The sequence below is a fragment of the Protopterus annectens genome, chromosome 1.part1, assembly GCF_019279795.1.
Source record: "Protopterus annectens isolate FY-2018-M chromosome 1.part1, PAN1.0, whole genome shotgun sequence".
NCBI classification, from domain to species: Eukaryota; Metazoa; Chordata; order Ceratodontiformes; family Protopteridae; genus Protopterus; species Protopterus annectens.
The window spans coordinates 789,558,652-789,582,508 of NC_056726.1; the positions used below are offsets into that span (position 1 = coordinate 789,558,652).

General features: G+C 38.8%; 1 protein-coding gene across 2 annotated transcripts in view; it reads right to left on the bottom strand.

Annotated features, from left to right (window-relative positions):
- EPG5 (ectopic P-granules autophagy protein 5 homolog) overlaps positions 1–23,857 on the bottom strand; it is a 2,535,958-nt gene that overhangs the window by 1,398,093 nt on the left and 1,114,008 nt on the right. For both annotated transcript variants that reach the window (XM_044078183.1, XR_006365599.1), the window contains exon 19: positions 20,682–20,879. In XM_044078183.1, coding sequence (XP_043934118.1) covers positions 20,682–20,879 — 198 coding nt within the window. The remainder of the gene's footprint in view (positions 1–20,681; positions 20,880–23,857) is intronic.

Consider the following 23,857-nt stretch of genomic DNA (forward strand, 5'->3'; position numbering starts at 1 on the left):
AGATGTGATGAATACTAGGAAAGTTGAATCTTTATTTACTACTCTAGATACTGAAAAAGCATTTGATTTTGATTCAATGGACTGGGGTTACCTATTTGAAGTTTTATATATGTTTGATTTTCCTTCCAATCTGTTACAATGTTAACAGCTATCTAATATAATAATAAAGCATATGCAAAATTAGGTCCCATGCACACCAACTTTTATAAACTTAACAACAGAAACTAAACAAGGCTGTGCTCTTCCTCCTGTTATTTAATTTAGCTACTGAGATACGTGTAATCCTAATTCATTCAAATACAATAATTCAAGGTTTACTTATATATCAGGAATATATTTCCAAAGTTATGCTATTTGCTGATAACATACTATTAACATTAAAAAATTCATCTGAAACTTTAGAAGAACTTGAGAAAATTATAAGAAAAATTAAAAAATGTCTAATTTACATTTTAATAATTCTATCTTCTTATCAACAAGAAAAATTCATTAAATACAGATAATTATATATTAGGCAAATAATCTACTAACTTACAATTCATATCTTAAAAAATGCAGAGAGAGTCTATGATCTTCAATTATGAAAAAACAATAACCTCTTTAACTAACTTAATTCCTGGAGCAAGATTTTCATTTCATCTTCATTTCATTTGAAGACAGATTTACAAATGATTAAAATGACTTTATTTCAGAAAATATTATATTCAACTCAATCTCTTATAATGCACCGAATACAAAATAAATTAAAAGAATTATAGATTTTGGACTAACTGCGGTGGTGGTGCTGCGGTAGCGTGGTCACCTCACAGTAAGACTTTGTCCTGTTTGATTCTCAGCTAGAGCGTCTTCTGTGTGGAGACATGTGTGACTGGTCATTCCTTCGATGAAGGTTGTGCATCAGGGCTGGCAACTCGGCACGTAAAAATCTACTGCCAATCATTAGTGGACCAGAGTTCCACTGTGGTGACCCCTAACCGGGAAAAAGCCGAAAGAAACAGCAATAGATTTTGGACTAAATTCCTTATTCCTTCTCTTTAACAAAAAAAAAAAAAATAATAATAATAAATTATCAAATCATATACTTAACTCTTGGAAAAGTAGACAACCTTACTGTTTGAATCAATTCTTTGAAGAAAATATTGTTAAATCTATAGACTCTAAATGCTTATAATTTAATATTAACATCAAAGATGCAATTCATACATGTTTAGTTTTAACATCAACTGAAGCCGAGCTCTCTCTTCTAATTCACAATGAACTGAGATCCCTAAATGGATTAAAATTTTAAACGAAATTATTTACAAACATTGAGAATTTGATAATTTAATCTTTAAATTACAGTCAATACCAGCTAAAGATATTTATAATTTAAATGAGAATTTTTAGAATTTCTTCACTTAAAAGTACTATATAGCTTTAACTGAAGAAAATAAAACACAAATTCTTTCATCTATTATAAACATATATTGGACCTTATAATTTACTTGGAGATTAGTGTTTACAGCTTTTTTGACTCCTGTAAGGGTTGCAGAAATGAGAAAAGAAAGTATTTATGAATGCTGCCTATATATAAAAAAACATACTAAGACAAAATAGTCTCATATACTTGTTGACTGTTTTATGGTTCATAAATTTTGGGAAACGTGCAAGATATCTTTTAAACTCTATGGAATGAAACCTTCATTTAAACAAAAGTGATGTTTTTTTAATATACTAAAAATAAATAAAATAAATAAATAAATAAAAGACTTTTCTTATCTAACTTGAACAATTCTTGCTGTGGCCAGGAGAACTATTACAAGAAACTTGAAAAACCCTTAAATTTGAAGATTTTCTTCTTCTGTAAGACACTGCAATCATAGAGCAGTAAACAACTAAGAGGATTTACCCTAACAGATTTAGGGATAATCCTAGGATGAATGTATTGGCTCTCACTGACTCATTCTCATCTTATACATAAATAATTTAATTTGTTTTAGCATTTTTGTACATGTCTAGTATTAATTACTAATAATTTGGTCTTAAGCACTTTGCATATACTGTAAATAGTTGCACTGTTATTTCATCTTTAAACAATTTGTTTCAATCTATTCACTTATTGTATTATATTTCAAATCTTGTTATACTTTATAATCATTTTAAAAGTTTAATAAAATATTTTAAGCAAAAAATAAATAAAGGAAAATACACAAAAACCTTTCAGCCACCAGCACCAAACTCAAATAAGTTTGCTACCAACAGAATGCAGTCAGAAAACTCTCTTAATGTAAAAATTCTGGTTTTAGAGTTCAAGTGCAGCAAAACCATACAGTGTAGATGCTACAGTCATGTAAAACTAGCAGATGCAAAGTAATGAAGTACTACAGCAGCAATGGAAATAGTTCAGCTTTGAACCTCTACTAAAGTGTGACAAATGTGACAATGCAAAATTCTTGTCAAATAGAGTAAATAATAATTAGCAGAAGTGTATCTCTCAGGCAAAAAAGTCAAACCAAGGGCGGCTCTGAGGAACACAACACAAACCCACACAAACTGGGCTTATACAGAAACAGAAAAAAATGTTTTACAACAGCAAGGCCTACAGACCACTCAGGAAAACACAAAACAAGCACTCAGCCAGCAGCTCCCAACTCAGAAAGGTTTAATACAGCACACTTCTGTATCAAGAGTGAAGTCAAAAAACCCTCAATATAAAAATGCTGGTTTCAGAGCTCAACTGCACTGGAACTGGCACTCTGCATTTCTTAATATAATTAAACATTTTTCCTTTTTGTTTATACCTGTGAGACCATTCATATTCCTAGATATTATGGAAAATGTAGCCATTATAATAAGAAGTCACTATCCCACCTATTATATATGATTGCTTTTTAAATGTCTAGTTCCAGTTTTTGTGATATACGCCTCCCACCAATGTTTGTCAGGTTAATCCTACATTTTTTTTCTAATCATCAACACCGAATCTCTGTCACATCTTACAAGACTTTTTGTTTTAATGAAAACCCTCAAATAAAAAACAAACATACCCCCAGTACCTGTTAACAATGCAAACACCCAAATTATGTAGGTCTTCAAATAATGAAGTTTACCCCTCTTTTCTGTTCCAGATAGGCAGCTGCATACATGTCTTAACTAACCTAAAGTTGAGGTTATCCATGATAAGACGCAGGTTACTACCTGTGCTTCAACTTACTCTAACTGGTGTCTGTTCTTTCTTAAGCTTTATTCCCCTCCCATATGTGAAAAACAACTTCATGCTTTAGTCTTGAAGAAACCAGTGTTCTGGCTTTTATCATAGGTTCACACTAGGCTATCTGCCCTTGGGCATTTATAAGCCTAGCCAGAGTGTGTTTGGCTTTCGCCACCCATTTTAAATTAATTTTGCTATGCCCTTTTTTGAGGTTAGTATACTGTGCCTCTGTCTAACAGTGACACAGAAGTGACACCCGGGGTAAACCTATGATCTCCCATCCACTCATCAAGATTCCTCTTGAAGAGAGTCAATGAGGGACTCTGCCTAACCTGGACTGGGATTTTATTGCAGAGTGAAGCGAGCCTCTGGGTTATGAATCTGTCCCTCCAGCATGTCCTATTTATTTCAGTGCTGAGGTTCAAGTCTCTCAAGCGAGTAGCTCGATGGGATTTGGATTTTCTGAGGTGCAGCATGCCCATTAATTCCGTTTTGGACATGGCTTTATACGTCAGGCACAGATCGCCTCTGAGCAGGCAGTATGCCACTGAGTAGAGCTGGAGTTTCTTTAACCGGGCAGCATATGGCATCTGTTTGAGCCCTTTGATCTTCTTGGTGATGTACTTCTGGGGTCTTTCCAGTTGCTGCAGGTGTCTGGTAAGGTACATCCCAAAAGGGGCATTGTACTCAATTATGGGCCTGATGAGGGATGAGTAAAGAGGCATGATGACCTCCCCTTATCTAGATGTGAATCCCTTCATGATTAGGTGGGCTAAATAAAATGTTTCTCTAACCATGTGGGTTCTGTCCTTGAGCCAGTTTGCAACCCATCTAGTGATATAGGGGTTTATATTTAAGCTGGTGAGCTTATCTATAATGCCCGAGTGTGGTATTGTATCGAAGGCTTTTGCGAGGTCCAGGTAGGCTGTGTGGACCCACCTTCCCCTCATCAATGGCCTTGGTGACTGTTTCAAAGAAATCAACCACTATTAAGAGGCAGGATCTGCCCTTAACAAAGCCAAACTGGGTAGGATCCAGTGTCTGTAGGTCCCCAATATCTTTATTTATGAGGTCCATTATGATCCTTTCCATAGCTTTGCAGACCAAGCTAGTCAGGCTTATGAGGCGATAGTTTCCAGGATCCATCAAGGCACCACCTTTGTGGAGAGGGACCACTGTTGCTGTACGCCACTCTTTGGGTACATATCCTGTAGTAAGGCAGAGATTGAACAGTAGTTTTATGCTTGGGTTTAGCTCTTCTTGGAGTTCATGTAGGACGCAGCCCAGGACACCGTCTGGTCCCATTGATACAGTGTTTTTTGCTTTGGAGAGGGCAGCTCTTACCTGAGCATCTGAGATGTCAGGGGGGCAGCACTCTGCTGGGATAGATATTTGCCCTTTTGGTGGGGGGGGGGATTGCGCTGAACCTGTCAGCTAGGATGTTGGCAATGTCTGTAGGTTTGGTGTATTTTTTGTCATTTTGGACTAATTCTGAGCATATCTGGGAATTCCCACCCAGGTTCCTAACATAACTAAAGAAAGCCTTGTGATTATCCTTAGTGTCCTGTGCAATTTTTCTCTCTAAGCTGGCCTTGGATGATTTTATGAGTGCCCGTAGTTTTTTGCTAATACTGATCAGAGATGCCTTCCCTTTTTGGGATTTTGCTCTATCATGTAGTAGCTTCCTCCTTCTATTGTATAGTTTGTTTATGGCTGGGGTCCACCAGACAGGACGTCTGCCTTTGGAGGATTGGGTCTTGGTTTTATTTGGGATTGCATGATCCATGCATTCCTGAAGGTGTTCATATAATGCGTTTATAAAGGATTCTGCGGTCTGGGCCGTATTTTCCACAGGCCCGGGGGCTTTGAAGGATTCCACCTCGGTTTTCAGGAGTGTGAAATTTGTTTTAGAGAAGTTTTTCACTGTGGTTTTCAGGGCGAGGGGTGGAGTCGGGATGTGAATATCCAGTGAGATTAGTTTATGGTCTGATCTTACCAGTGAGGGATACACTTCTGGTCTGGAGCACACAGTCCCCATGTTGGTGATGATCAGGTCCAGTATGTTTTCCCCTCTTGTGGGAGTGGTAACAAGTTGTTCCATAGCATTTGAGTTTATAAATTCTAGGAACCTTTGGGCTAGGGTGTTGGTGCTAGAGTAATGCTCCCAGTCTATGTTTGGGTAGTCGAAGTCGCCCAATATAATGATGATTGGAGAGACCTTCATATTTTCCAGTGTTCTCAGGAAGGCTGAGTGGGGTTCCTGGGTTTGGGAGGGTGGTCTGTAGCAGGCTATAAACTGGAAGGCAGTTTTATCCACTGTTAGTTGCACAGGGATAGTCTCTGATGCTTCGTGCTGTGCCACCAACCTGGAGGTGTGGGTATCTTTGACGAATATTGATACTCCCCCCCTCCTTTTGTGGTTCGGTCCAAGTTTTGGGGCTGAAAAGCATGGTATGAGGTATAACCTGGTAGTGCTGGGGTGCTCTCGGGAGCCTTGAACCAGGTTTCTGTTACTGCACAGATATCGATGTTCTCCATGCTAAGGAGAGTTTTGAGTGCGTGCATCTTGAGGTTTAGACTTCTGGCGTTGAGTAGCATTACTCTTAGTTTCTTATCCCTTGTGATACCTATGGAGGTGGATTTGTCTTTTGAGCCTTGCTTAAAAAAGGCACTATGGGGGTAGCAAGAGCCTTTGCCAATATCCAAAAACCCAGGGGTGACAGGTGCAAGCTGTCCCTAGCGAAGCATCGTGGATTGTCGAGCATGTCATCCCAGGCTGACAGGCATTGGATCCCCTTTGAATGACACCAATACTTAAGCCAATTGTTGAAATTGATCATCTTGTCTTCATATTGTGGCATCATTCTTGGTTTGGGTAAGATGCTACTCAAGGTCAGGGTCATACCGGCCTGGGCTACATACTCAGAGAGCTCATCTATGTCTCTTTTCATGTAGTCCAGGGAGGTACGTCTCAGGTCATTCACATCAGCATGGACAATGACTGAGTCATATTTATACTTGCCTTGGAGTGACCTGAGTGCTTCTGTTATGTGGCGGATCCTAGCGCCCGACAGGCAGCTCACTGTGACCTTCTCCTTGTTCAGTCTGGTGAGCGGGACGTCAGTGTGCATGACGATATAGTCACCTATTACAAGTGTATCAGGTGTGTTGTTTAGCCTTAAGGGCTGTGACTGTTCAGCACACTGGCTTTGTGAGCTATGTGTTGCATGTGTTTTGTTTTGGGGTAGCGGTTGCTTGGGTGTCTGCTTTGAAGGTCTCTGCTGCTTAGGCAGATTTTTATTTAGAGCCTCCGAGTATGTTTTTGTGTCTTTATGTGTTTGGTTTGCTGTCGTGGTAGGTCTATGTGAGACTGGAATTGTAGTGAGTGTGGTTTCCTTCTCCTCCTGACTGGTTTCGCCAGTACTGAGTTGAGAGAGCTTAGCCTCCAGTATGGCTATATGGTTGCATCTCTCACATGTGTTGGAATTTGTTGGGAGGAGGAGAGGGTTGTCTGTGTACATGAGGCAGTTGTAACATTGTCTCAGGATTCCTAGATTCACCAGCTGGACCAGAGAGGAGATTGACAACTGACCTTTGGACATGCTAGAATAGTATTGGGAATTCCTTTATAATTGAAAAAAAGGGCCAATGGGGAATGAGGTACTCGAGGGGAGTTTGTGATGGTGTAGTGCTTTTAATATTTTAGTGCTGACTTACATAATTGCTTTAGTGAGCAAGTGCCAGATAACTTAAATGCAATGTGTTACAGGTAACTTAAATGCAAAAACGACAAACAGTAACTTTCTTTCAAGTGAAACAAGGAAATAAGTACAGTAAGCAATGCAGATATCACTAGGGATCCACAGAAGTGCTGAAAAGCCGCGTTTTAGGTGGAATTAGCATTTCAGGGAAACAACAAGCAAACAAACAACAAGCATACAAATAAAGGTAGATTCGGCAGGCCTGGATCTAGTCTATGCTACAGCAAACAAGGTGTACCAATTTCAGTAAGAAACAGTTCAAATATGCAGGCACTAAAAGCCTTTAACCAGAAATTCCCAGCTCAGAAGGGCAGAGTCCAACCTCTGCTCCCACAAGAGTGCAGACCACGAACCTTCTTAATGTAAAATAACTGGCCTGAAGTCCAAGTGCTTAAAGCAGAACTAATACACTTTTAGAATAACAGACACTGAGCCCTCAATCAGCAGTTCACAACTTAGAAGGATGTAAGTTACCTGTCCTGCCACCACAGTGCAGGCCACAAACCTTCCTAATGTAAAACAACTGGTGTGAAGCCCAAGTGCTTAAACTAAAAGGCTTAGACTGAGTTATACCAAGCAGTAATAAATACAATTGAGTACTTTTAAGATGACGCAAAAGCAAAATAAAGTAGGAAGAAACACAAATACAGTAAAAGAAGATTTAAAAAAAAAAAAAAAATTGAGTGAGCAAATGAGATGGGCCCAGGAGTTACAGGACAGAAACAAGTGCAAATGCAGGCCTTCAAATCAGAAAGCTGAGAGAGCTGGAAGATCGCCCAAACGGCCAATAACTACAAATTCTGGGCCAAAACCACTCCTTATGTGGTAGACAGGTTACCTAGTGCTTACCACTCCCACTGATAAGCTAGAAGGCTTCCCTCCAACACAGAAAGGCTTGGGGGCTCAGAAGCTTACAAATAGTCCTGGATACAGAAAATCTGTATCTGGAACACTAATTACAGGAAAGGTAGGAAACAGGCTTACAATTTTTTTTTTCAGAAAAGTAGCAAAAACAGTAGTAAAAACAATTCACTGGTACACTTGAGTATGTAGCAATATTAGTCCACACACAGTTTGAAAAAATGTAATTAAATTAAAAAGGACTAAAAGCAAGTGCAGAAAGGGTTTATTAGGTAGAATGCGGTAAAGAGATAGGACTGGGGAAGTGTCCTAGATCAAATCTACAGTGGGGCAGGCGCTGTAAAAGCCACCAAATTTAAACTACAACCAAGAACAACGAGGGGGGGGTGGGGAAAATTTTCAACTGAGATGAGAGGAATCAGAGTGCAAATTATAAAAACAAAAAAATATATACTGATCTCTGTATATTTGCAGAACACTAAGACAACAGATATCTAAGCAACAATTTAGCTCTTTAATACAGAGAAAAGTACTCAGCTCTATATATTTGCAGATAATCTTGTAAGGCTGTCTCTCAACACTTTAAATGCAGACTGCTGCTATTAACAGTTCAAATTAAGGGAACCTTGAGTTAACAACACACAAGCAATAGAAACCAAAATGATGGGGTGGGGAAGAAAGTTTCAACAGAGATGTGAGGAATCAGAGTGCAAATTAGAAAACCAAAAAAATATATACTGATCTCTGTATATTTGCAGAACTCTAAGACAACAGATATCTAAGCAACAATTTAGCTCTATAATACAGAGAAATATACTCAGCTCTATATATTTGAAGATAATCTTGTAAGGCTGTCTCTCAACACTTTAAATGCAGACTGCTGCTATTAACAGTTCAAATTACGGGAACATTGAGTTAACACACAAGCAATAGAAACCAAAATGAGTGGGGGGGGGGGGGAGTTTCAACAGAGATGTGAGGAATCAGAGTGCAGATTATAAAACCAAAAAAATATATACTGATCTCTGTATATTTGCAGAACACTAAGACAATAGATATCTAAGCAACAATTTAGCTCTATAATACAGAATAATACAGAAAAATATACTCAGCTCTATATATTTGCAGATAGTCTTGTAAGGCTGCCTCTCAACACTTTAAATGCAGGCTGCTGCTATTAACAGTTCAAATTAAGGGAACATTGAGTCATCAACACACAAGCAATAGAAACCAAAATGAGGGGGGGTGGGGAAGAAAGTTTCAACAGAGATGTGAGGAATCAGAGTGCAAATTATAAAACCAAAAAAATATATACCGATCTCTGTATATTTGCAGAACACTAAGACAAGAGATATCTAAGCAACAATTTAGCTCTATAATACAGAATAATACAGAAAAATATACTCAGCTCTATATATTTGCAGATAGTCTTGTAAGGCTGTCTCGCAACACTTTAAATGCAGACTGCTGCTATTAACAGTTCAAATTAAGGGAACCTTGAGTTATTATAACACACAAGCAATAGAAACCAAAAAAATGGGGGGGGGGGGAGTTTCAACAGAGATGTGAGGAATCAGAGTGCGAATTATAAAACCAAAAAAATATATATTGATCTCTGTATATTTGCAGAACACTAAGACAGCAGATATCTAAGCAACAATTTAGCTCTATAATACAGAATAATACACTCAGCTTTATATATTTGCACATAGTCTTGTAAGGCTGTCTTTCAGCACTTTAAATGCAGACTGCTGCTATTAGTTCAAATTAAGGGAACCTTGAGTTAACAACACACAAGCAAAAGAAACCAAAATGAGGGGGGTGGGGAAAAAAGTTTCAACAGAGATGTGAGGAATCAGAGTGCAAATTATAAAACCAGAAAAAATACTGATCTCTGTACATTTGCAGAACACTAAGGCAACAGATATCTAAGCAACAATTTAGCTCTATAATACAGAATAATACAGAAAAATATACTCAGCTCTATATATTTGCAGATAGTCGTGTAAGGCTGTCTCTCAACACTTTAAATGCAGACTGCTGCTATTAACAGTTAAAATTAAGGGAACCCTGAGTTAACAACACACAAGCAATAGAAACCAAAATGAGGGGGTGGGGAAGAAAGTTTCAACAGAGATGTGAGGAATCAGAGTGCAAATTATAAAACCAAAAAAATATATACTGATCTCTGTATATTTGCAGAACACTAAGACAACAGATATCTAAGCAACAATTTAGCTCTTTAATACAGAGAAATATACTCAGCTCTATATATTTGCAGATAATCTTGTAAGGCTGTCTCTCAACACTTTAAATGCAGACTGCTGTGATTAACAGTTCAAATTAAGGGAACATTGAGTTAACAACACACAAGCAATAGAAACCAAAATAAGTGGGGGTGGGGAAGAAAGTTTCAACACAGATGTGAGGAATCAGAGTGCAAATTATAAAACCAGAAAAATATATACTGATCTCTGTATACTTGCAGAGCACTAAGACAACAGATATCCAAACAACAATTTAGCTCTATAATACAGAATAATACAGAAAAATGTACTCAGCTCTATATATTTGCAGATAGTCTTGTAAGGCTGTCTCTCAACACTTTAAATGCAGACTGCTGCAATTAACAGTTCAAATTAAGGGAACCTTGAGTTATTACAACACACAAGCAATATAAACCAAAATGAGGGGGAGGGAAAGTTTCAACAGAGATGTGAGGAATCAGAGTGCAAATTATAAAACCAAAAAAATCTATACTGATCTCTGTATATTTGCAGAACACTAAGACAACAGATATCTAAGCAACAATTTAGCTCTATAATATAGAATAATACAGAAAAATATACTCAGCTCTATATATTTGCAGATAGTCTTGTAAAGCTGTCTCTCAACACTTTAAATGCAGACTGCTGCTATTAACAGTTCAAATTAAGGGAACCTTGAGTTATTACAACACACAAGCAATAGAAACCAAAATGAGGGGGGTGGGGAAGAAAGTTTCAACAGAGATGTGAGGAATCAGAGTGCAAATTATGAAACCAAAAAAAATATATACTGATATCTGTATATTTGCAGAACACTAAGACAACAGATATGTAAGCAACAATTTAGCTCTATAATACAGAATAATACAGAAAAATATACTCAGCTCTATATATTTGCAGATAGTCTTGTAAGGCTGTCTCTCAACACTTTAAATGCAGACTGCTGCTATTAACAGTTCAAATTAAGGGAATTTTGAGTTAACAACACACAAGCAATAGAAACCAAAATGAGGGAGGTGGGGAAGAAAGTTTCAACAGAGATGTGAGGAATCAGAGTGCAAATTATAAAACCAAAAAAATATATACTGATCTCTGTATATTTGCAGAACACTAAGACAACAGATATTGAAGCAACAATTTAGCTCTATAATACAGAATAATACAGAAAAATATATTCAGCTCTATACATTTGCAGATAGTCTTGTAAGGCTGTCTCTCAACACTTTAAATGCAGACTGCTGCTATTAACAGTTCAAATTAAGGGAACCTTGAGTTAACAACACACAAGCAATAGAAAACAAAATCGGGGGGGTGGGGAAGAAAGTTTCAACAGAGATGTGAGGAATCAGAGTGCAAATTATAAAATTAAAAAAATAAATGCTGATCTCTGTATATTTGCAGAACACTAAGACAACAGATATCTAAGCAACAATTTAACTCTATAAAACAGAATAATACAGAAAAATATTCTCAGCTCTATATATTTGCAGATAGTCTTGTAAGGCTGTCTCTCAACACTTTAAATGCAGACTGCTGCTATTAACAGTTCAAATTAAGGGAACCTTGAGTTAACAACACACAAGCAATAGAAACCAAAATGAGGGGGGTGGGGAAGAAAGTTTCAACAGAGATGTGAGGAATTGGAGTGCAAATTATAAAACCAAAAAAATATACTGATCTCTGTATACTAACACTAAGACAACAGATATCTAAGCAACAATTTAGCTCTATAATACAGAATAATACAGAAAAATATACTCAGCTTTAAATATTTGCTGATAGTCTTGTAAGGCTGTCTCTCAACACTTTGAATGCAGACTGCTGCTATTAACAGTTCAAATTGCCCTGCCATATAGAACCAGAATGTAACAGAAAAGAAAATGTAGCGCACAGCTGCTGGCTTCTAAAGAAAAGCTGAAACATTTTCTGCTAAAGGAAACCTTTTTATTATATTCAGTGTAATCTTATTTACTTGTTTCCACTTAAAACATACAATTAAAAATACTTTACTATGAAACATGCAATTTATATCACATGAAGTTTCACAAAAATACTGTTTAGAACAGAAACTGTTTTATTCACACTTGCCTTCCTTCCTCTTCCCCTCTCCTCCCCTCAGTGTTCCTCTTCCCCTCTCCTCCCCTCAGTGTTCCTCTTCCCCTCTCCTCCCCTCAGTGTCCTTCCAAACATTAATGACAAAGTGAAGAAAATTCTTTTCAGTTCCCCACAGATTTAAGAAACTATGGAAAATCCACCCTTGCACTTTTTCTTGTACAGCCATTCTTCACAAATTAGATTTAATGCTTTGCATTGTTGTTCTTATTCACCAATTTCTGTGTTGCTGGTTTTCTTCCTGTTCATCTCCATCTCCCAACTACAGACCCCAGTTCAGTTTCAAGGTACTCCCAATTCTTCTGGTAAACACCTGTGTTTTTTCTGTCTCTCAAGTGTTTTCCTTTGGCAAAATGGAAAAGGTTTCAGTGGCAAAGTCTTTCCATGTTCTTTGATGACAGAAGAATGTGAACCAGAGTTTCCTTCTGTTTCATGTTTCTTTTTTTTTGGACAAACTTTACTATTTCCTCCTTAGCCTGTTCTGTGTAAAAAAAATGAGTTTGGTCCTTAAAGCAAAAACATTCTGAAGACAGATGGATACAACAGTTTGAATCTTACAGCTGCCTCTTAACATTCCCTAAATGCTGGGATAAAAATGTTCTCTTCTACCTGGTGCGCAGTGAATAATAATTTTCCTTTTTTGCTAGCATCCATATAGTGTACATAGTAGCCAGTATCTGAATTCACTAAAAGTAACAAGAGTTCCTGGCCCTTTTCTTTCATTTTTTCTTTCACACTGGAACAGCTGAAGTTAAACTGCTGATCATTGTGCAGTCGTCTTGGAAAGCCTTCCTACCTATAAATCTTGAACATAACAGATCAGTAGAGCTACTCCATTTCATTGTCAAAATCTGTTTTAATAAATTACTGAAATGATTACAGTTTGTTTGTTTGTGTCTTTCGGCTTTTCCCTGTTAGGGGTCGCCACAGCGGAACTCTGGTCCGCTAATGATTGGCAGTAGATTTTTACGTACTGGCTTGCCGGGCCTACGCACAACCTTTAGCGAAAGAATGCCCATTCACATATGTCGCCACACAGAAGACGCTCTAACTGAGAATTGAACGGGCAACGTCTAACTGTGAGGCGACAACGCTCACGCAGCACCACCACCGCAGTACGTAGCCATTTGAAAATCACATAAGCCTGGAACATCACACATGAGCAGTTGACTGGGACTGTTTGCAGTTTACAAACTTCTCAATAAGTTGTAAAATAGAAATAATAACATCTGTTTAATGCAGAAAAACAAGAATGTGGTGTATATAATGGGTTCAACCAACAACTTGACAAGAATAAACCAAAAACAAAAGCGGATGAACCAAACCACAGCAGGCAGCAAATAAACGGAATTCTTTTTTTATCTGCTGCCTGCTGTGGTTTGGTTCAACATCTGTTTAATTCTTAATTCAGATTTTGCTACAGTCTTTTCAAAATGTACTTTAAATGACAAAACAAATGATTGGATGAGTCCAGTACAGTCATTTCTAAGATCCTACATGTCTGTAATGTCTAACCTCTGCAAAACAATTCAGGGTGTACAAAAAGAATAGTATCCTGAACTTAGTATATGAATTACTTGTAGAATGTTTACAGGCTTACTCAGTTAAAAAATTATCATCTCCATATGAAGAGGCAATATTATACCCATTCAGGAAACTAATGCCATTCAGTCATTAAACATTTGCACTTTTTTAAAAATCCCCAAACTTGCATCTGTAGAGTTTTTGTTTTTGTTAACTAACAACTGAAATTTGATTGATCAGCTGCATACAAAGGCTTTTAGTAAGGGGATGACACATTTTCAAATATTACAATCATCAGTAGGTAACAGACAATCTGTAAATACCAACATTTATGTTCACAAATTTTAACATTATATGTCCTCCAAGATGAAGTCAATTCTATATCACAAAAATATATTTTTCCAATATATTAGTACACTGGAGACAACATAACCTGGCTCACTCAAATCCTCCAGGAACTGATGTATGCTTTAAGAGAAACACATGGTACACTCTCTGAGATAAACTGAAAAAACTCTTTAATTTATAAAATTTTCAAAAAAACTGTACAGACAGCTGCTTTCAGCTCTACAGTGTAACCTTTATCACAATACTGAAGACTGTCCACCTAGAAAATGGTGCATAAAACTTTTTTTGTTTTACAATGCAAAAGCTTTCTAACGTGTGGAGACAGCAATTAAATTACATGGAATCATAACACTATGTAAAAGGACATGGAAATTATAACTACTAACAACAAAAAAACACTGGATTTAAGTGCAGATTTTTTTTTTTTTTGCAAGCCATCTGGTTTGATAATGTGATTACTGGGAAACTATGCTATATATAACTCCCTCTTTCTTCAAGATATTCTTCAGTTCCAATATCAGCAATTATAGAGTAGAAAAACTTGATCAAAAAGTCAATCAAATCAAAACACTGGACAGATATACCGCTTCTGAAAACTAGATAATGTATAGCTTTTTCCCAACATTTATTATACTAAAATTTCCACAAGACAGTTTCAAAGATAGGCGAACTGACATCTTTGTTCACAACATTTACTACACTAATTTCCACAAGAAAACTAAGGTACAAAAAAGCTGCTGAGCCATACTTCTCAACTGTACAGGTTTTTGCAGAATGTCCAGATGTTTGCCTCATATTTTTTGTCCATTTCTTACAAAACTCTGGTTTTCTAGCAAATCACTGACAAATTGTTTAGGGTCGAAGTCAGAAAATAACGACAGACATCTGAGTTTCAGACTTCAAACCCTTCAGAAAATCCATGTTAATGCAAAATCTGTTAAATCTATCAATTTTCTAAGTTCGTAAGAACAATATTTAAAAACTGTCCTTATTTTTGGCATTTGTCCCCCCCCCCCATTATTAATGGCTTTGTCCAGATTCTTGCTCTCAGAGGTTGAGTGGTATGTAGCAGCTGAGCTTATGTACTGCTAGTCTAAACTAGTCTTTTCTCATAGTCAGAAAAACAATTTTCTATCTGTACAAAGTACTAAATTTAAAATAGTTAAATATTTTTACGGTAATGCAGTCAATTTAATGCATTTCATGATTACTTCTTAATAAAGACCTGTATTACAGAAATGTAAATAGTCTCTTTCAAGAATATTCCAGAAATCCCATCTTCCCTTTCCTTACTTGGGTTTTGTTTTGATTATTTTGGTGACTACAAGTGTATGCAGAGTTTAATAAAATACTGAAAATGAATCACTGGGTTTCAAAACACTTCTTTCACAATAAAGAATAGTTGCGTAAAATCTTACCATAACCATATATGTCCTTCTCTTCTATGACACAGTATTCTTTACATATGAGTTGCATTCCTCCACTCGACTCAGTATCCGGCCTATATACAAAAGCTTATTGCCACTACCAGTATGTGGGACGTCGCACAAAGTCAATGACAACATCAGCCATAAAAGGGACGTCCACATGTACCATCATCAGAATAAGTTAGCCCCATGAGGAAAAAGGAATCCTAAGGCCAAATAAAAAGGAGTCATCCTAGGAAGGAACAAGTTGAGGGGGGAAGGTGGGTGGGACAGAATACTGCAACACAGAAAAGGAGGACAACTATTCTATGTCCTTCTATTCAATGTTGAGTATTCTTTACATACGAGAAAGTGCAAAAGCTCAAAAGGAACCCAGGGAGGTGGAGGAGCAGAGGAAGAAAGTGAAGAAACATTTTCTACAAATACATACAGAATTGCTCTAGCAAACCTTGCCCTGGATCTACAGATAGTGTCCATCTTGTAATGTTTTATAAAAGTATGAACAGATGACCAAGTAGCAGCTTCCAAAATGGAAAGGACATTTAGCCCCTTGAAGATGGCCCATGATGAGGCAACAGATCTGGTAGAATGGGCTCTAACAGAAGATGATAAAGACTTCCCATGAAAGTCATAGCAAAACACAATAGCCTTAGAAATCAAGGAAGAAATAGTTTATTTGGAAACAGATAAACCCAGAGCCCTGGGATGAAAAGACACAAAGAGTTGATCAGACCTCCTAATGGATTTTGTTTTGCCCAGGTAAAATCTGAGTTGCCTATGCACATCTTAGGAATGTAGAATCCTCTCCTTAAAGTACTGTGTTGAGGGGAAGAAAGTGGGCAAATGAATGGTCTGACTGAGTTGTGAATCATTTACCAATTTAGGCGTGAAAGATGGATTAGTTCTCAGAAATACTCTATCCCTGTGGAAAACCAAGAAAGGGTGAGAAGCCATCAAAGCCTGAATCTCAGAGACCCTTCTAGCAGAAGTCAATGCTACTAAAAGCACTAGAAGCAGAGGCCGCTGGCTCAAAGGGGGCCTGGGTAAGCTTCTCTAAGGCACAGTTAAGATCCCAAGGAGGAAGTACCGGTTTCCTGGGCAGTTGCATGTGTAGGATGCCTTTGAGGAAGAGTTTAACCTCCAGTCTGAAAGTTAAGGGAGGAGGCAATGGCAGACAAGCAGACAGAGCAGAACAGTGGACTTTCACTGAAGAATAAGAGAGGCCACTATTAAGCAATTCACGCAGGTAAGAAAGCACTAAAGTAATGTCCACAGAAAGGGGATCCTGTTTTCTTTTATGGCACCAGACAGATAATCTTTTCCACTTGGAAATATAAGATTTCCTAGTATTGGGTTTCCTGGCCTCCTGCAAAACCCCAAGCACGTCCTGTGAAAAAAGGTGCCTGAAAGGGATCAGAAGTTGATCACCCACAAGGCCAGCTGGAAAGTTGACAGATGTGGATGGATTAAGGATCCTTTGTCTTGTGTGATTAGGTCCAACAGGTGAGGTAACTTGTGGTGATGACCCTTGGCTAGTTGCAGAAAAAGAGGGAACCAGTGCTGTCTTGGCCACAAGGGAGTCACTAGCAAGATTTGTTTTTCCTGCAGAATTTTTAGCAGAACTTTCTGAATAAGGGAGAAGGGGGAATGCAAAAAAAAATGTCCTTCCATGAAAAAGTGAAGGCATCCACCTTCCAAGCCTGAGGGTGAGGCACCCTGGCACAAAAGAGAGGAAGTTGTCTGTTCTGAGGGTAGGCAAACAGGTCCATTTCTGTAGTATCCCACTGGTGAACTAGATCCAGGAACACATTGCTGTGAATCTGCTTAATGCATCTGCCACTGAATTCTGAGCAAAGGGGAGGTACACAGCATGCAGTGTCACATTGTACTGGATAGCCAGTTCCCATGCCTTGATTGCTAGGTGACAAAGAAGGTAAGAATTTGTTCCCCCTTGCTTGTTTACATACCAGAGGACCATGGTACTGTCTGTTAGAATCCTGACAGGTCCTGGCAAGAACAGAGGATGAAAAGCTTGCAATGCCAGAATCAGGACCCTCATCTCCTGGATGTTGATGTGCTCCCTCTGTTGAGAGGGGGACCACAGACCCTGTACTTTCCTGAAGCAAACGTCTCACCCAACCTAAATCTCAGGTGTCTGTAAACAGCTGGTGACTAGGTTGACGTACCTAAAGAGGAAAGCTTGGGTTCTGACAGAGCTGCTGAATCCACCAAAGGAGCTCTGTTTTTAGGTAAGGAAGAAGCGGAATCAAGACATCTAAAGGATGAGCATGTTGAGACCAAATTGTCTTTAAAAACCACTGGAACTTTCAAATGTGCATAATTTTGCAAATGGTAGCATGGGGATTGTGGAGGCCATGAATCCAAGCAGTCTCAGAAATTCTCTGACCAAGATGGAAGGAAGAGACAAAAGGGACACCATGCAGCTAGTAAGAGACAGAACCTTGTCTACAGGGAGATAAACCATCATCAAATCTGTTCTGAACCTGCAACCTAAGAAAGTGAGGCCCCGAGTAGGAGGCAAGACTGGATTTTTTTTTAATTTATTGTAAACCCTAGGCTCTGAAGAAAATGAATGGTTAGTCCAAAGTGTCATTTTAGTTGACTTAGGCTGCTTGCTAGAAAAAGAAGGTTGTTCAAATAGGGCTAAACCTGAATCCCTCTCATCCTTAGGAAGGCAATGGCTGGAGCTAGACACTTTGTGAACACCCTTGGAGCAGTGCATACACCAAAAGGCAAGGCAGAATACTGAAAGTGCAAACAGCCCACCAAGAAACATAAGAAGTTCTTAAATTGAGAGTGAATTGGGATACGCAGGTAGGCATCCTTGAGATCCAGAGAAGCTAGGAAGGAGTGAGGAGGAATAAAGGGAAGAAGAGTTTGCAGAGATAGCATCCGGAAAGTAGGCACTTCCAGGAAGGTGTTTAAGAGGGGGAGATCTGGGAGAGGCCTCCAAGGACCATCTTTTCTTGGCACCAAAAACATCCTGGAGTAAATCCCTTTCCTTGTTGGTCTGGAGGAATGGACTGAATAGTGCCTTGGTCGAAGAGCTTAGCAAGCAACTGTGGGAACAGATGAAGCTGGCAAGAAGGGGGTTGAGGTATCCCATGGAAGGGTGGAAGAGTCTTCCAAGTCATGAAGTATCCTTTCTGGATGATGGATAGGACCCAGGTGTCCTGAGTGATTTCCATCCAGGCTGAAAGTGAGAGAGAGGCGAAGAGATAAAGGAGTATGACTTGGAAGAAGGACTTAGCTGTCACAGAAAGCTGCCTGAAAGGTCTGCTGAGAAGGATGGGCAGATGCAACAAACTTTGACTGAGGGGGTCTCCTAGAAGACTTCTTGGGCCTAGGTACAAAGGAAGCAGAAGAGAAGGAGCAAGCACATCTTCTGACAAAGGGAGTCTTGGCAAGGAAATTCCTATGAAACTTGGACACTGGGGAAACAAGCGTGTTTAAAATCTTGAAACTTTTTTCTTTACAGATTTAAAAAGTTCTGCAGCTGAAACAGAAAGGGCAGAGTTATCCAAAGGAGCATCAAGCAGTTTGACCTTTATGTCATCCGGTATTGACGGGAGCTGTAGCATGAATGCCTTGTAAGCACCGATGCGGAAGCTACAGCCCTGGAAGACACCTTCACTGCCTCATAACTACACCTGATAGAAGAATGTCTAGCTACCTTCGAAGATGCAGATAAAAATGAAAGAATCTGTGATTTAGCCTCAGAGTCAGGTAATTGAGTAAGAGCCTGGGAAGGCAAAGAAAGCAGAGCCAGAAAGTACCTGGACATGTGTGCCTGGTAATTAATGGCTGTAATAGCTAAGGTGGAGGAAGTATAGACCTTCTTACCCAGCCTTTACAAAATCTTGTTTTCTTTGTCAGAGGGAAGCAGCTTACCAGGAGGTGATAATAGAGGGGAATTGTCAGAGGTAATGGAGACCACACCTGGGTCAGCAGAGGGACACTTATAAAGGAACTCACAGTCATCATGGACCTTATAAAATATGTCAAGTCTGTTGGGGGAAGGGGCATGGGAATCCGGGGTTTTAGAGGAAGATGCAAAGGCATCCAGGAAGGCAGGAAGAACTGGTGGAACAGCTGAGGGAGCAGGGACTTCCAATTGAAGAAGGTCATAATAACGTTTTTGTTCTTCAGAAACTTGAGAAGAATCCCATTTAAAAAAAACTCTTATCTTATTAATAGTAACCCCAAAAGAAAGCTCTTCTGTAGGGGAATTTCCTCCATTAGACTCCTCTTCTGGAGAAGCATATTCCAGATGAGAAGGAATATGTATGGAGTATGCCACAGAGTCTTCATCTGATGAGGAATCTTCAGAATCAGAGTCATGAACCTGAAATTCGGCAGCCTGTACAGATGGAGACATCAGTATTGGTGACGAAGTAAAGGTAGGTTGAACTGGGGAAGAAGTGTATGTTTTGTGGAATCTCTACCACTGCCTCCTCTAATCATGCAGCTATAATGAGCTAACATGCAACCTAGGTGCAGTCCGCTTTTAGGGACCAGTTTACTGTCCCACCCCCTACCTCTCTACTCTTGCTGTAGAAGGAAAAATAGGCTGAAAAGGCTTCCTAGGAAGGAATGAATGGACTGCAGGGCTTTTGCCTAGGCACATCTGACTTAAAGTCCAGCAGATCCAATGGGAAAACTGAGTAAATGTAGTAGAATTTTCAGGCAGGATCTTTTAGAGCTGGGGAGGGGGATATCAAAAGGAAAAAAAGACATAGTCCCTTATCAAGCATTAAGTGATTAATGAGTCATTTCACATTTGCTATACAATGTCTTACTTTCATTCATTGCATTTATGTTGGTCTGCTGCATCTGCTCAATTTTTTCTGTTCTGTTTGAGTCACTTCTAACACACTTTCAACTTAGCTGTAAAGAACTGTACCACTACTTCACTTTTATTATAACCCATCTCTCTCTCTCTGCTCAACTTTAGTACCAGTGCTCCATTATTTATTGTAACTCATTTCATGTCATGCCTTGTTACTGACTGCATCACACTACTTCATTTCTTAATATGTGCAATGTAAAAGTCTTCCATTTTGCACTTAACAGCTAGGTCATGTCAGGAAACAAACACTAGTCCAATATGTATTTCCCATTAACTATATTTAAATAAATAAAATAAAACTTGCACTACTATTAACTATACCTTGTGCTGCTGGTAAAGCAGTTTCTGCACACAGTCCTCTTGACTGTACGTAAATGCAGCTTTGCAAAGATGATCCATTAAGTACAAAATCGTTCTGTCTCTATGCCAGAGAGGTTGGCTGGTGCATGCCTGAACCCAGAATTCTAATACAGCCACAGGACCAACCTTACCTGGTTTGCAACTGTCAGAGATGTGATCCTGAAAAGAAAACAAATAAAACAAAATAACATAAAATACATGTGTATGCTGCAGATAACACTTTCTTCTTAACGATACATTGAGTTCCAAAGAAAGTTATATAAAAAGAACAATAGTGCAAGAACTTACCATAACATTAGATGTCCTACTGATTACTGTTGCAGTATTCCAAACTGTTGGATTATCTTGTCAAATAACCATCTCACCCAGCTGGGATACGAAAGTTAAAACCTTCCATACAGGTATACGTTGGGTGTATGACCTAAGCCAGTGGGCATAAGGGTACATGAGCAGAACTATGAGCATAAATCCTCAGACTATCTCAGGCTAGTAAGAATGAAGAGGCCTGAAAGACAATAAAGTGGTCAGCTCAGAAGGGAGAGGCAGAAATACAGTGATTCCTCTCAGTTCACAAGAAGAAAAGGAATAAGAATCATAAAGGAAGGAAAGATGGGGGGGGGGGTTATTGAAACAGTGATCAGTAGAACATCCACTATTTCTTACACAACTGTACCATGTCCGTCCTTAGATCACTGTTGCAGTATTCAAAACTGCTAGGTGACTCTCAAAGCTTACAATTAAAGAAGGGTGGTAGGATGCTGTACAGGAGAACTGTTCAGCAGATTCAAAAGGACTGCTGAATCTAGAATAAATGATCACTCAGTAATGGTATGTACAGAACGGCCAATAATAACAGTAATGTTATGTACAGTATGTACAGAAGACCAAGTAGCTGCTTCAAGAAATGTCCTAGAATCAGTCCCCTTGTAAAAGACTCTAGACAAGACTACTAGTTTGCGGATTGTTTGTTTGTTTTAAGACTACTGCTTTGATAGAATGTGTCTTTGCTGAAAAGGTAAAGGGTTTTGCCATGCTAACTGGAGCAAAGACAATGTATTTTGAGAGCCAGTTAGTATCAGTTTGTTTAGAAACCACTTTCCCAAATTTTGTATCCTGAAATGAAACAAATAGTTAGACCTTTTGTCTTATTTAAGTAAAATCTAAGTTGGCTATAGGCATCAAGGGAATGAAGGATCCTCCCTCTGTTTTGTGGGAAAGGAAAAAAGGTGGTTAAGTTAATGGCCTGGTTAAGTGACAATTTGTTCACCACTTTGGACATGAATGAGGAGTTGACCTTTAATGACACCCTTTCCTTGTGAAAAAATCAGGAAGGAGGGGATAGCCATAATGGACTGCAACTCTGACACTCTTCTGGTAGTGGTGAGGGCTACCAGGGGAATGGTTTTCCCAAGTGCAGAAGTTGAAAGAAACAGAAGCTGCTGGCATGAAGGGAGGTAGATTAAGGCTACCTTTCCTATGAGGTTTTAGGTGGAGTACACCTTCAAATAATTGTTTAACTTCTAATCTAGTCAACAGAGGAGGATTTAGAGGTAAAGCAAGTAGATATGGTGGAAATAACTGGGTGAAATTCTTGGCTAGGCTTATACGGGCTTCTGGGCCAATAGTTTAGTATCATCCTATGAACCTATGTGTGCCTTAATTGATGGATATGTTAGCCCAAATTTCAGCTGTTCCACAGACAGGAGAGGACCACTAAGGAGTTAATTTGAACTGGGTCCTGTTTTATAGACAGGCACCACAAAAAATATATATTTTTTCCATTTGGCTACGTATGGTGCAGTTGAAATGGATGCAAAGGCATCCAGGAAGAACTCAAGAGTAGACGGTACAACAGCAAGAAGGGGAGAGGGTGCCCACCTGCAGAAGACTATAATACCTTTGTTGAATGCAGAGATTTCTGTGGATTTTCACTCAAAATGTTTAATCATACTGACAACAGTTTCCCCAAGTGAAGCTTCCTCCACTGAGAATCAGGGGAAATGGCATCCTCATCATCCAAACCTACTTGCCATAGGGATTGGATATGTGATTAATAAGCCAAGGAGTGCTTGTCAGAATCTGAGTCATCATCCACTTCAGCATAAAGGATTTCTAAAGGCCTCTTTTGAGGAGTGCTGGAGAAGATGACGTCAGAGCAAGTCCCAAGAAGGAGGAAGACCTGAGTGAGTGCCATGATGGCTTTAAACAGGCCCAGAAAGAAATACATCCACTCAATTTCCTGGGATGTCTGAGGGGAAGACATTTTTTTTCTGTTTCTTTTTTGTGAAATCCACTGACCACAACACGCTTCAATAACAGATCCTGGGCTATCTTCTCTAACTAGAATTTGCAGAATGCCCTTTGGTTCCTTCTGAGATAATAGTTCCATCTTCTCACCATCATAAGTAACTACAGTTACTTTGGATATACTAACCTCAGATGCAATACAGGACCACGGCAGGGCTGGGATAGCAGGAACCTGGCTCATTGTCATAAGTACCATGTTTTCTAAGGCCTCAGCAGTACTTTCATACTGACATAGGCCTTTTAAATTTCTTTTTAGGTACAGGTGGTATGTGTAGATCAGAGCATGTCTATGTACCTTTAAGAAGCATTTCCAGATGTAGTATGTGCATATAAATACTGAGCATGTGGAGGCAGCAGTACCATTTTGAGAGATAAGCCAGAGTGTTAACACGTATGAGTGCAGTAGTCAGTCTGTTTATAAGTTTATCTAAGTTTAAGTTACAAAGCCTCATTCCTGATGTGTTTGTGTGTAATAAAGCTGCTTGAACAGAACCCATGAATGTTCGTCTGTTTTATCCTGACCAGACGAGCGACAGTATGTCAGAGATAGAGGGTCTGCCATTTTACTTAGGTGAGGAGCTTTAAATGCTGTGTTTTTAAACATGAGCTGAATGATGAAAGTCAGGTTCTTAAAGGAAAACTCCACCTTAGAACTCAAAAAACATTTTTTTTCATTGTATCTTTGTTTTCTGAGCAATTTTAATGCCTCAAAATCCCACCAAGTGCTTCTTTTACAGTTTTAATGTGTTTCCCCTCACAATGGTGGATGATGGGTCATGCCTTGGTAATGTGATTTTGTTTTCTTACTTTGATTCCTTCTTTCTAGAATA